The 14320-nt window shown below is 52.5% G+C and overlaps 1 protein-coding gene across 1 annotated transcript in view; it reads left to right on the forward strand.

The window, feature by feature from the left end:
• The window catches only part of COL4A2 (collagen type IV alpha 2 chain), a 205759-nt gene that overhangs the window by 178966 nt on the left and 12473 nt on the right, over positions 1–14320 (forward strand). The window contains exons 33-40 of the mRNA XM_017501828.2: positions 1265–1387; positions 1685–1866; positions 5679–5742; positions 5946–6020; positions 7438–7545; positions 8268–8375; positions 9250–9321; positions 10291–10416. Coding sequence (XP_017357317.1) covers positions 1265–1387; positions 1685–1866; positions 5679–5742; positions 5946–6020; positions 7438–7545; positions 8268–8375; positions 9250–9321; positions 10291–10416 — 858 coding nt within the window. The remainder of the gene's footprint in view (positions 1–1264; positions 1388–1684; positions 1867–5678; positions 5743–5945; positions 6021–7437; positions 7546–8267; positions 8376–9249; positions 9322–10290; positions 10417–14320) is intronic.

Consider the following 14320-nt stretch of genomic DNA (forward strand, 5'->3'; position numbering starts at 1 on the left):
GGTGCTCATTTTCTTTTTAAGATTTTTCCTCACACCTGCATTTTCAGATAGTCTTCATGTTAACAGATTTCAGACTATTTCAGGCAAAAAATGCCATTTTAAAATTAGGTAATTTTCAGCTCCACAGTAACTTTTTCCTGAAGCCTCCTTAAGGAGGAGTTAACCATGTTGGGTGTCCGTCCCTCCAATGGTGGGCAACCTCTGTCCATGGGGTGTCCGTCCCTGCACTGGTGGGCACGCTCTGTCCCTGGGGTGTCCGTCCCTGCACTGGTGGGCATGATCTGTCCATGGGGCATCCTTCCCTGCACTGGTGGGCACGCTCTGTCCCTGGGGTGTCCGTCCCTGCACTGGTGGGCATGCGCAGTCCACGGGGTGTTCATGCCTGCACTGGTAGGCACGCTCTGTCCATGGGGTGTCCTTCCCTGCACTGGTGGGCACAGTCTGTCCCTGGGATGTCCTTCCCTGCACTTGTGGGCACGCTCTGTCCATGCGGGTGTCTGTCCCTGCACTGGTGGGCATGCTCTGTCCATGCGGGTGTCCATCCCTGCAGTGGTGGGCATGCTCTGTCCATGTGGGTGTCCGTCCCTTCTCTGGTGTGCACGCTCTGTGGGGTCAGGGCCAATTTATGATTTTGATCCCATCAGTCTCTAGCCTAGTACTGAACACACAGTAAATGCTTAGAGAATGAAACTCAATTATTTTCACTCAGCCAAATTTCACTCACTTCTCCAATGAGGATGGATTCCGGGACATCCCCAGCCTGATCTAGCAGTTTCCCGCCCGGCCAGCAGCTCCGGGCACCCCCTCCTGTAATTCCTCAGCTCCTCTGAACCCCGCAAGACCTCCCTTCCATGCTTCTCCTCCCTGTGAAGGCGCCTACAGGAGGTACAGGGCTGGCGCCTTCCTCACGGGCCTTCCTGCTTGGACTGAGGCACATCACGGTCTCATCAGAGCACACATGACAAAATGACCTTCTCACAAAACATACTATGGAAGCCAGCTGGCTGTGACTGCTCCCTCTGCATCTGCTGGTGGGCACACCTGCCACTAGGGAGGTGCTGTGTGCTCAGCCACACCGGCCTCGGGCCCAAGACCCTGGAGTCACCACCCAATTCCGACTACTCCGATGGAGAGGAGAGGTCTCTCTCTGACGCTTCCCTGCTTGGGGGAGATGTGCAGCCCCCATGGCCCAGGTCCAAGGCATTCACCTGTGTCCTTCACAGGCTGGAGTTCCCAGGAATAACAGCACTCTATTCCCTTCCAGGCAGCCGAGGGGACCCTGGGCCCCCAGGACCACCTCCCAAATTCCTGCCGGGAATGAAAGACATCAAAGGAGACAAAGGAGACGAAGGGCCTATGGGGCTGAAAGGATACCTGGGCGCAAAAGGTGAGGCTTCTGACCTGCCCCAGGGCCCTTCTCCCTGCCGCCCGGCTGGCACCTGCTCCTACGCCCTTTGTCTCCAGGATGCCCATGCCAGTTTCCCCATGCTTTTTGTCTCTGGGTGCCCTGTGTGTTCACAGCCGGTGCAGGGTTGTTCTCTGATGCCAGAGTAACCCCACCTTCCCGTCTTCAGATTCTCAGCACTTAAGACAGCAAAATGCATCCGGGCTGCAAAATTGAAAACTTCAGGAAGGCAGGCGCTGCCTCCTCACCAGAGTGTTATAGGCTGGGGTCTTCCTGCAGGTATCCAAGGAATGCCAGGCATCCCGGGGCTGTCAGGAATCCCTGGACTGCCTGGGAGGCCCGGCCACATCAAAGGAGTCAAGGGAGACATTGGAACCCCCGGCATCCCTGGTTTGCCAGGATTCCCTGGGGTGACCGGCCCCCCTGGAATTACAGGATTCCCAGGATTCACAGGAATCCGGGTGAGTGAGTGTCTTTTGCTCCCCTGTTCTGTGAGCCCCTCTCCCGTTTGCTTGTTAATGAACATGCTTTGGTCTGACGTTTGCTAGGGTGAGAGTGTCAGCGGCAGGTTCGGGGTAGCCTCGGGCTTGGCAGGGTCGACACAGCCCCGTAAGGCGCTGCTGCACGTGGACACTGTGGGGATGTGATGTGAGTCCACGCAGCTGCCGTGGCCCTTCTGTGGGCTTGTGCTGGGTGAAGCATGCTGTCTGCATTTTCCATGGGGGCCTTGAGAGAATGAAACGCAAATCTCCAGGGCTCAGAGCTCTAAAATTGAGCACATCGGTGACACCAGGCCTGAGAGCCCATGGCTGAATCAAAGCGTGGACCTGGGGCCGGGCAGCCTGGCTTCCCAACCAGCCGCCATTCGCTCAGGCTTTGTTCCGCAGATGTCAGCTGAACTCTTGCTGTGGGCCAGACACGCTGCTGTGATGGTAACAATGCTGACCCCGACCCTGTGCAGGGCTCTCACTTCTCCACACCTCCCTCAGCTGCAGGATAAGGGAGTAGCTACCGTGCAGTTCTCTTGAGTGCTGTATAGACAGTGTACGTAACATAACACAGTGTGGCTCCCCACAGACTGCATCTCCTGGAATTCCATTTCTATCCCCTTTCATGTAAAGATAGTGTATTCTCACAGTCCCCAGCACACAGCTGGCCCTCCCAGAGGGAGGGGCACATTGGGAGCAGATCAGAGGTCTGGGTCCCTTGGTGTGATCCCTTAGTGGCAGGCCCAGATCTGCCCTGTGTGTCTGGCCCACCTCGATGTACTGGATTCTTCAGGGGTCTTCCTCCCCTCACTCCCAAAACCTGGGGCTGACAGGATCTTCTAGCCGATCTTGTGTGCACTATTCAGCTCACTTTAAAAAAGAAAGATGCCAACCAGTTGCAGTGGCTCATGCCTATAATCTCAACACTTTGGGAGGCTGAGGCAGCCAGATCACTTGAGGTCAGGAGTTCAAGACGAGCCTGGCCAAAATGGTGAAACCCCGTCTCTCCCAAAAATATAAAAAATTAGCTGGGTTTGAATGGTGCACGCCCATAATCCCGGCTACTCGTGAGGGTGAGGCAGGAGAATCACTTGAACCCAGGAGGCAGAGGTTGCAGGGAGCTGAGATCATGCCACTGCACCCCAGCCTGGGTGACAAAGCAAGACTCCATCTCAAAAAGGAAAAAGCAAGACGCCTGTGTGCCAAAGACACCTACAACAATATCCAGTGGACCTTTATTCATAACAGCTCGAAACTAGAAAATAGCCCAGATGTCCATCAACAGGGAAAAGAATAAATGAACATAGCACATTCAGACCAGACACAGTATTACCTGTGCCTTTTATCTCCACACACAGGAATAAAATGAGAATTCTTGGTAAAATCCAACAACCTAACTACATTCCCAAACTTTATGTTGAACAAAATAAACCAGAAACAGAAAAGCACACATGATTCAGTTTCGTGTATGTGAAGCTGCAGAATGGGCGAGGCTGTTGGACAGGGGTCAGGAGCACCGCTGCTTTAGAATAAATGCGCGTGGTAGATTCAGACCAGGCACAGCACTGTCTGTGCATTTTACCTCCACACACAGGTCACCATGATAGAGTGCTGCCCATCCTCCATGTCTGTGAGTAACATGTGAGTTGAAATTCACTAGCTGCGCATTTCAGATGACTGCACGTGGCTGTATTTAAGTCATGCCTCAGAAAAGTAAACTGTGAAAAAGAAAAATTGAATATCATCTAAACAAAGGTGCAGCCTGTGAATACCCTCCCCCTTCCTCGAAGAAAGGAGTTTTTTTTTTTTTTTTTTTTTTTTTTGAGACAGAGTCTGGCTCTGTTGCCCAGGCTGGAGTACAGTGGTGCAATCTCGGCTCACTGTAACCTCCGCCACCCAGGTTCAAGCGATTCTCCTGCCTCAGCCTCCCTAGTAGCTGAGATTACAGGCCCCCACCACCATGCCCGGCTTCTTTTTGTATTTTTAGTAGAGACAGGGTTGCACCATGCTGGCCAGGCTGGTCTCAAACTCCTGACCTCAGGCGATCCACCTGCCTTGGCCTCCCAAAGTACTGGGATTACAGGCACGAGCCACCGTGCCCAGCCTAGCTGTATTAATATTGCAACAGCTCATGTTAGGCCATGCTTGGGCATCGGCGCCGTAGCACTGAAGTCTCAGTGGCACCAAGGTAAACCAGAATGCTCATGCTCCCTCTGGGGAGGAACCACTCTAGAGAGGAAAACTATGGTTTCCAGGAAGCCACAGATCAACCCAGGCATCTTCCCAATCTCCTCACCAGCCTCCTGTGTCGCTCTGGAGACATTTCCCACTGTGCACAGATGGAAATGCACAGCCCCCATACCTGTGTTATAACCTAGAGGGTACATTCTACAATCTGGCTGCCCAAATTGAAATCCCAGTTCTGCAACTTGCTGGCTGAGTGACCTTAAGCAAAATCTTTCTGTGCGTCAGTTTCCTTGTCTGTTGAATGGGAAGTAATGGTGGCTACCTGGCAATGTTTGTTTTTTTTCTGAGACGGAGTCTCACTCTGTCCCCCAGGCTGGAGTGCAGTGGCCCAGTCTCGGCTCACTGCAACCTCCACCTCCCAGATTCAAGCAATTGTCTGCCTCAACCTCCCAAGTAGCTGGGATTACAGGAGCCTGCCACCATGCCTGGCTAATTTTTGTATTTTTTTTTTTTTTTTTTTTTTGAGACAGAGTTTCACTCATGTTACCCAGGCTGGAGTGCAATGGCGCAACCTCCGCCTCCTGGGTTCAGGCAATTCTCCTGCCTCAGCCTCCTGAGTAGCTGGGATTACAGGCACGCACCACCATGCCCAGCTAATTTTTTGTATTTTCAGTAGAGACGAGGTTTCACCATGTTGACCAGGATGGTCTCGATCTCTTGACCTCGTGATCCACCCGCCTCGGCCTCCCAAAGTGCTGGGATTACAGGCTTGAGCCACCGCACCCGGCCCTAATTTTTGTATTTTTAATAGAGATGAGGCTTTACCATCTTGGCCAGTCTGGTCTTGAACTCTTGACATCAGATGGTCCACCCGTCTCGGCCTCCCAAAGTGCTGGGATTACAGGCGTGAGCCACTGCGCCCGGCCACCTGGCAGGGTTTTCATGAGATGTGAATACACTCTCAAGACGGGGTCCACCATGATTGCCTGGGAAAACGTGAGAGAGCGAGGAGGTGGTCAGAGTCACCGCCGCCACTAACGTCACCGCACCACGGTGATGGAGACCTGGGCCACTGATGTTCTTAATTAAGATGCATTTGCCAAGCTTGTTTCATGTCATCACTTAGCAGTTCCATACGAACAGCAAGGCCAGGCACAGTGGGAGGCGGAGCAGGGAGGATCACTTGAACCCAGGAGTTCAAGACCAGCTGGGACAACATAGCAAGACCCCGTCTCTACTAAAAATTTAAAAACTATTAGCCAGACATGATGACTCACAGCTGTAATCCCAGCTACACAGGAGGCTGAGACGGAAGGATGGCGTGAGCCCAGGAAATCAAGGCAGCATTGAGCTATGATCACGCCTCTGTACTCCAACCTGGGTAACAGAGCAAAGATCCTGTCTCAGGAAAAAAAAAAAAAAGAACAGCTACACAGACCGCCTATGATACACACGGAAAAGCTCAAGTTTTCTGCAAAATGACAAAATCACAAACTTTGAGTATTATTGTTAGCATACTGGATAGTTAAACAGGTGCGCTAACTTCAGAGTTACAACTGACTTCACAGCCTTCTGAGATGGTTCCTGTCTGTCTTTAGGGTGACAAAGGAGCCCCAGGGAGAGCAGGCCTTTACGGCGAGATTGGCCGGACCGGTGATTTCGGTGAGTGTCGCCCGTCCAGTGAAAACCGGGAGCCCACGATTCTGAGCCCTCTGAGCGTGTGAGGCAATGTCAGACCTGCAAGTGCTGTTAGTTATTTTAAAGCAAATTATTATTGTTAGGAATATAACAAAATAGAAGTTGCAAAACTCATGACCTTCCCAACAGGAAGCCCTGTTCTTAGCCATCTTTTTTGCACATAACAGGTGATATCGGGGACACTATAAATTTGCCAGGAAGACCAGGCCTGAAGGGGGAGCGGGGCGTCACTGGAATACCAGGTACGCAAGTTGTTCTCCGTTTCCTCATCTTCAACAGCAGCGCTGAGCCTTTGTCCAGGAGCCTGACTTGCCAAACAGATCAAATTTGGTAACTACCAGAAAGCGCTTGATAGTGAATGAGGTCTTCAAGCCCAATGTGCAAGAAAGACCGTCATTTTTAATTAAGTTAAAGTGAAGGCAAAATCAGGACGTCTTCCTCTCTCTCTGTCTCTCTCTGGTACTGAAAATAGCCAGAATGGACACTCAGTGGATGAGAGTCACTGCAGTTCATGAAGCATTACTGTTGAAAAGCTAGCTAGCGTCCCAGCTCCCAGGACACCTGAGGCTGTGCTGCAGGTGGTCGCTGACCGGAGCTTCTCAGAAACAGCCAAGGGTCCAGGAAATGGGGCGTGGGAGTCAGGCTGTCTCTTGGGAGAGACACCAAGGCAGCTGCCCAGCCCAAGCTAACTGAAGGGGTGGGTCCTGGGGTGGCACAGCCCCTCCCTTCCCTTCTACACACTGCTGAGGTTCCGTCCCTGAACTCCTGCCTGCAGTGACATCTCAAGGGGCCTGTGATAGTTTTCTTCTCTCTGGAGATTTTCTTTATGGGAGACCCCACACTGCTCAAGTTGCTGGAGCCCCAGCTGCTTGTAGGGCTGGCCTTGGTGGGAGGGAAGGGGTCTGTCTGGGGTTGGCCAGTGGGGAACTGCCGGGCTAGTTCTTTGTCTAGAAATTGCTCTAGAATGGAAAGACGTGTTCAGTTGAGCACAGCATCAGAGCACGGCCGCTGGGAGACAGGTGCCCGCACTTAACCAACCCTCCCAGGCTCCTTTGTTACCTGTGCCCTGGGCTCCCTGGTGGCCTCCTCCCAGGTGACAGGGAGCTCTGCATGCTGAGCCATCGGGCACTTAGCTGGCTGTGTCTCCCACCCTAGGCCGTCACTCTGGCCATCAGGTTTATAAAGACAGAAACAAGGACCGTCGTTGCCCTGTGTCTCTAATGAAGCCTTCACTTGTTCAACTGAAAATGTGTCAGGGAAGGGATGCTGCCCCTCCCCCCAAGAATTATTTTTGCTGTTACCCTTTGAGCATTTTGTTTTTTGTTAAACTCTGGGCCCAGAAAGGCCTTGGAGTGGGCCTCCCCTGTGTCCATCACCAGGAGACAGTATCTCAGAGCTGTAGTCCCACAGCAGAAGGGTGGGGCCGGCTGTGCCCAGTGTTCTTGGGGGTGTCCCGTTTTCCCTAAGACAGTGAGGGGCGCATTGGTGCTGCCTTGGAGACTGGCTCAGAGGGGCAAGTACGTTCAAAATCAGCTGGGGGGGGGCATGGCAAGGTGCATCTCCACTCGGGGAGGAGCAGCAGTGTGGCTCTGCCACCCTGGAACCTGCAAACAGGGGCCCAGTGTCTGCCTGTTCCAAGCACTGTGTCTGTGGTTCCAGGTCTGAAGGGATTCTTCGGAGAAAAGGGAACAGAAGGTGACATTGGCTTCCCTGGGATAACAGGCGTGACTGGAGTCCAAGGCCCTCCAGGACTTAAAGGACAAGCAGGTAAAATCTGCAGCCACAGCACCTTCCTCAGGCAAGCCCTCCTGAGACCCCAGGACAAAGGCAGCCAATGCTGTCAGATTCCTCCAATCACACCCAACCCTGGAAGCTCGCTCATGCCTGCTGCTCACTCAGGAGCCTTCCTTAGGGCCGATGGCATGGAGAGAAACAGCCACCTGGGCTGGGGGGAGACCTGAGAATTGGGGAGAAGCGGGGGATGGACGAGAAGTGCCTCTTCGGCCGAGCCTCTGTCTCTCGTATAGAAGCCAACAGTTTGTAAGGGATCCCTGCATGAGTTGAATATGCCGAACCCCCGTGTGAACATCCCAGGTTGGAGAAGGAGAGTGGACAATGGGCTGGCTTCCCGCGGGGCTGCTGCACCCTCCAGCTGTTTACCCAGCACTGGGGAACGCCAAGAGGCTCATGTATCCAGGCGCTACCTCCTGGTCCTCTCCAGACATCCGTTTGGATAATAGGGCATGAATTAAAACTACATGCTGTTTTCTCTCTGGCAAGGCTGAGCAAATCCTATTGAAATTGCATGTGGGGTCTAAGACCACCTGCATCTCCAGCTTGAGGGACAGTTCTAAGCTCTCATCCAGCTGGCACTGCAGCTCCTCCGGCCCTCAGCCCCTCCCAGAGCGGCTGCCCCTCCCGCCAGGACCTCACCAGACAGTTCCCAGGGTGTCCTGTGTGCTCAGACTTAATGCTGTGTTCACCCCCAGGCTTTCCAGGGCTGACCGGGCCACAAGGGCCTCAGGGAGAGCCGGGGCGGATTGGACTGCCTGGTGGCAAAGGGGACGATGGCTGGCCGGGAGCTCCAGGCTTACCAGGTAAGGCCATGCAAAGCACGCTGTCACCCAGAGCCAGAGTCGTGGGCTGTGCAGGAGGCACTGCTGAGCAGGCCAGCCTCTCTTGGGGCAACTTCTAAGGCCCATCTGAGAGCAAAGGCAGGTTTGCTGTGGCTTGTGGCGGCCTGCACCAACACAGCAGCACAGAGGATGCTGGTGCCCCAGGCCACTGGGAATCAAGTCAGATGCACAGATCTGCCCAGGCTTCACCTCCCAGAAAGATGAGTGATAGCCTCCCAGAGAGGCTTCAGGGTCCACCTGTCATCGCCACACGGGGATGCACCACGAGATCAGGGTGCAGGAGCTGCCCCAGCGTCCCACGGTGCTGCACAGGCCACCCCGGGGCCCCTCACAGCCCCCTTGTAGCCCCGAGACAGGCCGCCCTACCATGCTCACTGCCCACATCACAGAAGGAGTTGCCACCTGTTTGCTGTGTTCTGCTTCAGAAATATTTACCCTCAGAAATCCAGAGGGAATAGAAATGACGCAGGTTGTCCCAAGCAGCTTTTACAAACCGAACGTACAGCAGTGGCCAAGCATCAGGAAAAGGCATGAGACGTGTCACTCCCCAGCCCCCTTCTGGCCTAGCTAGTCTGCAAAAAAGATTCCATGAAAGGTATTCAAGTTCAGTGGTTTTCCTAGATGACATAAGCATGGTTAGTTTACATATTGTATAAGTCGAGCGTGTGGCTTAGCTGCTTCCTGTTTGTGAGGCTTTAGCAGGATGGTATGGGTGACAGTATCAGGTGACAGTTTCAGAGCCAGGGAAACACATCTGAATTACCTGGAGAGTTTCTCCCACCCAGACCCCCCATGCCGTCCTACACATGAAATAACCGTGAGTGACACCCCACAGGTTTCCCTGGACCCCGCGGGATCAGCGGCTTACACGGCTTGCCAGGCACCAAAGGCTTTCCGGGATCCCCAGGTACTCTGCGCCAGCCCAGCCCCGAGTCCCACACAGAGGCGTGGAGGGTGGAGACTCTGTGCTGGGTCTGCCCTCGCAGACTTCAGGGAAGGAAGGGTCTTAGGGAGCAGGGCGGGCTTCCTGAAGGACTGATCATCCCTAAGGGTCCAGGCCCTGAGGTCCTCTACGCTGCTGAGATGTGGTCCCTAAGAATCCATTTCTCAAGCCAGTTGCTGTGTTGGATGGACCCATAAGGCTTTTAGACAGACAGAGAAATAGAGGCCTTGCTTTTTCAGCAGGTTTCAAAAGATAACCTTGTTTTCTTTTCAATTTATACAAATTATTTATGTTAAGTGGAAGAAAAAAAATGAACACATTTAAACTCTTGTAAAAAATTAACACGTTTAAGAGGGAAAAAAGCACCTATAATCCTAAAGCTGTTTTTAGAATGTGCTCTTTGTAGGTATTTTACATCACCAAATATCCCTGTCTCTGCAGGTAATTTGTGTGTGTGTATTTTACATATAAATTCCAGTTCCAGTGGGCATGTGGCAGGAAGTCCTTGTCAAGGTGTCTTGCTGTTTCCTGCCACAGTGGCATTGAGTGCCCGATGTGAGAACAGGGAAGATTTTAGATAGTGTTTGCTTTGAAAACCTAATTAAGGCATAGCCCAAAGAGCAGCCCCCAGGAGCCAAGAGGCCTGGAAAGGGCCCCAACTCTTTGACCCACTGTTTCTGTGAATTTGGACCCTCTGATGGGCCTTGGTTTTCTTATCCATAAAGCCAAGGGCTTCCACTGTAATCTCTGTAAGATCCCTTCCAAAACCCAGCTCTTGTGACCCGGAGGCCATATATTGTTTTGCAAGCTGAAATCCCCGTGGCTTCCTCTGTTTCTCTGCCTTTGAGGCACCCCGAACTGCTCTTTCACTTGGGAAGGTCAACTGTACTGTTGGAAACACTGGCATCAGCCGCAGTCGTAACTCTTCCGCAGGTGCTGACATCCACGGAGACCCAGGCTTCCCAGGTCCTCCTGGGGAGAGAGGTGACCCAGGAGAGGCCAACACCCTGCCAGGCCCTGTGGGAGTCCCAGGACAGAAAGGAGAACAAGGAGCTCCAGGTGAGGCCACACACTCCCAAGCAAACACTGCCATCCCCATAACCAGAGCACACCCAGAGGTGGGGCCGTGGAGCATCTGTGGGGTGGGAGAGGCTGCGCAGAAGTGCAGGGAAGAGCAACCAGTTTTGGGGGCAGGACTTCCTGTTGCACAACCTCTCGGCTGGTCTTCAGTCTGTTAGGCAATTTATTTTGTCCCATCAGTGTTAGTGAGGCACTGACCACCCATCCCGAGGAGTAGCCGATAAGCTCCCTGGCCTAGAGACCCCTTCAGACCCTCTGTGCACCCAGGGCACTGGCGCAGGCCTTGCCATGACAACCACTCTGAGTAGTGAATGCGCGAAGAAGTAGAGGCATCAAACCTCCTAGCAGAGCCACACTGACCCATACATGGGTAGGAAATAACCAGAAACCTATCTTCCCACCCCACAGCCTCCCTGGTCACCAGCCAAGGTGGGCTCAAGTTCTTCATGGCAGTGAGAAACATTCCTAGATAAAAACAGAAACCAGGACTTTTCTGGGAGCCAGTCTGCTAAGGGTGTTGCGGTCTCATTGTGCATGAGCCCACGGCCCCCGAGGCTGCCCCTGAGATCCATGGGCCCCTCCCACAGCCCGCCCACCCCACCAGCTTGACCACGGGCATCTCCTGGCTCAGGTACAGAAGGTGGGAAGCGCACCTGGATGGAGGTCCTGGGCACCCTGGGCCTCACGCTGGCAACAGAAACTCTCTGGCTTCTGTGCACAAAGGTCTGAGCTTTTCTAGTGCCAATTCCCTGTGAAGCTAGAACCAGATACCCCACAAGAGAGAAAGTCAGATCCAAGGATGCCAGCAACTCTGGCTTCTGCTGGGGTGCAGGGATGTCTCAAGGCTCGCAGATCACATCTGACCCTCCAGGATCTGCTGCCTGCCCTCTCCCCTCACCGGCAGCTGGAAACTCCAGAATCCCCTAGCCGCTGAGCTCCATGGCACTGATCTGAAGACAGGAGAAAGACGAGGAGCTCTGCCAGCAGGAGCCAGACTATCCTGGGAGGCTGCATGGTGCTGCCAGAGCTCCAGTCAGGCTGAGGATCCAGGACAGTCCACCAGCACAGCCTCAGTCAGGGGTGAGGATCTAGGGTCAGTCCACCAGCACAGCCTTAGCCAGGGTGAGGATCCAGGACAGTCCAACGGCACAGCCTCAGTCAGGGGTGAGGATCTAGGGTCAGTCCACCAGCGCAGCCTCAGTCAGGGGTGAGGTTCTAGGGTCAGTCCACCAGCACAGCCTTAGCCAGGCTGAGGATCCAGGACAGTCCACCAGCACAGCCTCAGTCAGGGGTGAGGATCTAGGGTCAGTCCACCAGCACAGCCTCCGTCAGGGGGGAGGATCTAGGGTCAGTCCACCAGCACAGCCCCAGCCAGGGTGAGGATCTAGGGTCAGTCCACCAGCATAGCCCCAGCCAGGGTGAGGATCTAGGGTCAGTCTACCAGCATAAGCCTCCCAGAAGCTCAGCAATAGAGTTGACCATGCCCATGAACTTTAAATCAGATCCCTGCTGGGTTCTTGTTCTACATGTCACATGCGCCAGGTTTTCACCATGTGACGCTGGCCATGGACTTGAATGTCTCTAGGCTTTGTCTGTAAAATGAGAATACAAATGCAGTTGTCAGTATGGGGAGGATGCAATGAGATACCACAGGTAAGGCTCATGCACACAGGCCAGCAGTAAATGTTTGCTATTGTTAATGGCCTCGAAACATAGCATTGTTTTCGGAGAGTCGTGATGATCAGTTTGCCAGTCTGTCACCCGAAAGGCATCTGGGAGCACAGCAATAGGGAAGACTTGGCCAGGAGTTCTGCAGAGGAGATCTGGTACCGGGAGGGGCGGGGGAAACTGAGCTGGGATTTTGACAGGGTGCACGCAGTGGCCCATAGAAGGAGGTCACAGAACAAAGCCACTAGCATTTGTGTGACCATACGTTTTTAACATTTGATTCACACAGCATGATGTTCAGGCCCTGAACTTGACCACAAAACACAGATTAAGATTTCCATCCACAAGGGCAGAAATTTACCTCATTTATTTTTGCTCATACCTTGGCAAAATGCTTGTTGCCAAGTGAGTGCTCAACAAATATTTGTTGGAGAAGAATATTGTGAAATTGTAGGATAATTGTCTGACATCAATGGAGAGTTATGTGCAGCTCAGGACACCCCTAAGTTAACATTGATGGCCTTATTACACATTTGATCTGTGTGGCACCCATTTACCAAAACTCTTTATGACCTACTGTGGTGTTCCCGTCCCAGGGACCTGGACCATATCCCCTGCTTCCAAGCCACTGTGAGGCGTGCTGCCTTTTGTAAGCCACGCCCCCCACCCTCGTTCTGCACGAACATCACAGTGGCCCCATGAGCTGATGACTTCCGAGCAGGTCCTGGAGGCCAGATTAGACACTGCCCAGTGCCACTGGGGCTTGGCCTATGAGGCCACTGCCTCTGGCTTGTGATGAGGGAAAGACGACTTTCCATGATGACATTCACACACTGATCGTAATGTCATTCAGGACACACACTCTTCTCTAAAAATATGGAGATAATTTCAATCTGTCATCTTCCTTTACGTGAGTTGCATCTCATTTGTATTAGTGCGTCCTCATGCTGCTACGAAGAAATACCAGAGACTGGGTAATTTCTAAAGGAAAGAGGTTTAATTGACTCACAGTTCTGCATGGCTGGGGAGGCCTCAGGAAACTTACAATTATGGCAGAGGGGGAAGCAAACACATCCTTCTTCCCTGGAGGCAGGAGACAGAAGTGCTGAGTAAAGCGGGGTCAGCCCCTCATAAAACCATCAGATCTCATGGGAACTCATGATCACGAGAACACCGTGAGGATAACCGCCCCATGATTCAGTCACTTCCCACCAGGTCCCTCCTACCACATTGTGGGGATTAATGGAACTACAATTAACTAAAAGTAGAGAATTGGGTGGGGACACAGCTCACTGAAGCTAGAATTTGCAACCTTACCTATTTCCACAGCTGGCTCTATTCAAGCATCAGCTCCTGATTTGGCCTTGAGTCGTGCAACATGGCCCTTCATGGAACCCCTGTTAGTGGGACTTTTTTATGTCAGTACTTAGGACAATCTGTGGGGGCTACTGAGAAATTGTAGCTGTTTTCATCTAGATTCCAACAAACTGACTCATGTTTGCTAATTGTTCTCATTAACAGAGTCCTCATCACTGCAGTTAAGTTAATTATGTTTTCGTGGGAATCTGCCAGTCTGGGGATTGCGGATCATCTAACTCAGGAATCTTTGCCATTATTTACTGACACTCACCATCTGTTTCGGGTACTTTGTGACAATAGCTAGAAGCAGTTCAATTGATGTCATTTTATATCAAACCACAGATGGTGGCTCACTGATGCCCTCAGGGCTAATGAACCCACTTGCGTGTTGTCTGTGATTTGTGAGACAAGTGTTACCTCTCTAAATATTTCTCCTGCTGTTTCTTTTGTCCTACTTGGAAACACGCATGGAATCCTTCCCCCTGAGATGGATAATGGATACCAGGATCTTCAAAGGGAAAACCTCTTCCTGCTGCTGATGAGTATAGACTAGTCACAAAGCCAAGGGGGAAGCAGGAAACCACTGTGGCTACCTTTTCTCATTTTCATAGATCTGCATGTTTCACCCAGCTCACTCTTCCCTGCAGAGCAGAAATGACGCCCTCCTTGCCCACTTGGACATTCTGACATTTTGTAGCGTTCTAATACTAATCTTGGTCCCCAGCTCTTCAGGAAAAACAAAAGTCTGCAGGTGGTTAGGAGGGAAAGTAGACTTCATCCACCCAGACTCAGGTCCACGCTCATTTCTGCCCGCCCCTGCCCTACGGCACATAAAGCTCCATTAGTGTCTTGTTGG

Source organism: Cebus imitator, unplaced genomic scaffold (genome assembly GCF_001604975.1).
Source record: "Cebus imitator isolate Cc_AM_T3 unplaced genomic scaffold, Cebus_imitator-1.0 Scaffold14, whole genome shotgun sequence".
Classification (NCBI taxonomy): Eukaryota; Metazoa; Chordata; class Mammalia; order Primates; family Cebidae; genus Cebus; species Cebus imitator.